At 40.2% G+C, this 2314-nt stretch overlaps 1 protein-coding gene across 1 annotated transcript; it reads left to right on the forward strand.

The window, feature by feature from the left end:
• Nucleotides 1–1629: 1629 nt before the first annotated feature.
• LOC105312456 (eukaryotic translation initiation factor 4 gamma-like) lies at nucleotides 1630–2308 on the forward strand (the record flags this gene model as incomplete). The annotated part of the gene is made up of 2 exons (XM_011405116.1): nucleotides 1630–1901; nucleotides 1954–2308. Coding segments are annotated over exons 1-2 (627 nt in total), but the record flags the coding sequence as incomplete, so codon positions are not given.
• Nucleotides 2309–2314: the final 6 nt, after the last annotated feature.

Genomic DNA, 2314 nt, shown 5'->3' on the forward strand with positions numbered 1-2314 from the left:
TTACAAAACTCATCACCTCATCAATAACAACTGAAACACAGTACTAACCTGTAACTTCTTCTGACTATATTCTCACTAGAATAATTACAAACAATAAAAGGATGACATAAAAGCCTGATCCTCTTTGAACGAAACTCAGTCATTGAGGCAGCTGTCCAATGGTATAAATGAGTTATCCTGAATTTTGAAATATAACTTACTGTAATGGCTAGTAACAGAAGTACCAATGGTGTCTTCAGTGCGTGTTCAGCTACCTGTACATTAGTCCTTCTCCCCAACAAACTCCACCTAAAAGATTGTGTATACACAATGCATGCAACCTTTAATTGAAACAATAATGTAATTATGTTGAACTTCTGATCTCCTGAAATGCTTCATAATTATGTATGACGTGGTTACTTCATGTTATCAGTCATATTGGTAAAACTTACTTATGTCTGTTGTGAAAAGTGCTAAGATAAATACCATACAACTAGAATCAAAGATTCCCCTTTTCCCAAATGCCTTAATTGAACCTCAAAGCTATCAACAACAGTTTGCCGCAGACTTGGCGACTGCAGCTACTTCACTTTGTAATATTTCGTCATCATTACTCCGACACTTGATTCATAAAATCAAATCCTTTAACCAAAAAACAGCAGTAAAATTAATTGTACAACAACACAGTTACAAAAACTTACCTGTATTTGAACACAACTCTTTAGTGCTTGGAATTGGAAAATGTTCAAACAATCATAATAGTTCTTTTACTTCTTTAATATAAAACCAAGCATAACACAGATAACAACATTTATCACTATTCAGTATGCACATGCACACATAATTGTATCTCAGTTCATAGTTTAGTTTCTTTACTTTATTGGGGCGAGTCTGAGCTCGCCCCACTAAGGCAAGAAAGCGTCTGTATGTATGTATGTATGTATGTATGTATGTATGTACAGGGATGATAGGGTCATCTAACTATTATTAATGTTATTAAACCAATAAACAATAATGCTGCTCACGTGCATGCATACTGTTCATAATTCAATATAAACCATAGATATTATACAACAGAGCAGTTTCCACGTAAACGTTATAACACCTATAATCTTACTATTTTCAGGCTATAATGTCTGGAAGAGGTCCAGAACAGAGATCCTGCGCTTGCTGACCGGCCATGTATCGATCTTACCTTCCCCGGCCATCTATATTTATTATTGAGGCTTAGTCAACCATTGATTTCAATGCGGAAGGAAAGCAGTGAAACTCTGCCTGCATGGATTATTGGTCTATGAATTTGATCTAAAGTTTTCTGCACTCCGGAGACTCACAATTGTTCCGACTTTGTACCCGCTGTCCGTTCCCGCAGGCCACTGGACCTAGGCCAGACTTTATTGCAAGCTTTATTGACAGTTGACTTTCAGCTTATAATACCTGTACAATAATGTTGTTTCTTATATTTTATTTTAAGAGATTTTTGCTGTCAACCCACAGGGATACAAATAAAACCACAGGGTGTGTTACAAATGAAAGCTGTGTTACATCACATTTGTAACCACAGGCGGTGCCTTTGATACGCCCACTCACTATTATACAAGTGTCATTTGTAAAGCAACATTAATTTTGTTATTCAAGTGAATTTGAGAAATGAGCCAAGACGAAGCTGGTAATAGTCATCGTAGGGAGCTCTACAGACAGAGGATGGCTGCAGAGACTCCTGAAGTAAGAGAAGCCAGACTGGCTAGAAGAAGAGTCACAGATAGAGCTCGTAGGGACTCTGAGACTCCTGAAGCAAGAGAAGCCAGGCTGGCAGCAGATAGAGTTCGTAGGGACACTGAGACTCCTGAAGCAAGAGAGGCCAGGCTGGCAGCAGATAGAGCTCGTAGGGATGCCGAGACTCCTGAAGTGAGAGAAGCAAGGCTGGCATGCAGCAAGAAGAGTCTGAGATAGAGCTCACAGAGACGCCTGTAGGGAGAGAGTCAGGTTACAATCACGAAGAGAGCAAGAGACATCTGCTGCCAGAGACCTTTGTTTATCTGCTAACAGAGCTAGAACCCAGTCAATAAGAGCGCAAGAGACTCCTGGTGATAGAGATCAGCATTTATCAGCTAACAGAGAGAGGTCTCAGTCAAGAAGAGAGCAAGAGACTCCTGCTGATAGGGACCAGCGTTTATCAGCTAACAGAGAGAGGTCTCAGTCAAGAAGAGAGCAAGAGACTCCTGCTGATAGAGACCAGCGTCTAGCAGCTCACGGAAGCAGGTCTCAATCAAGCAGACACAGAGCAATGAAGGATCAGAGGTCTGAATCAACTAATCCAAGTAGAATGGTGGGA

This window comes from Amphimedon queenslandica, unplaced genomic scaffold (assembly GCF_000090795.2).
Source record: "Amphimedon queenslandica unplaced genomic scaffold, v1.1 AMPQUscaffold_13442, whole genome shotgun sequence".
NCBI classification, from domain to species: Eukaryota; Metazoa; Porifera; class Demospongiae; order Haplosclerida; family Niphatidae; genus Amphimedon; species Amphimedon queenslandica.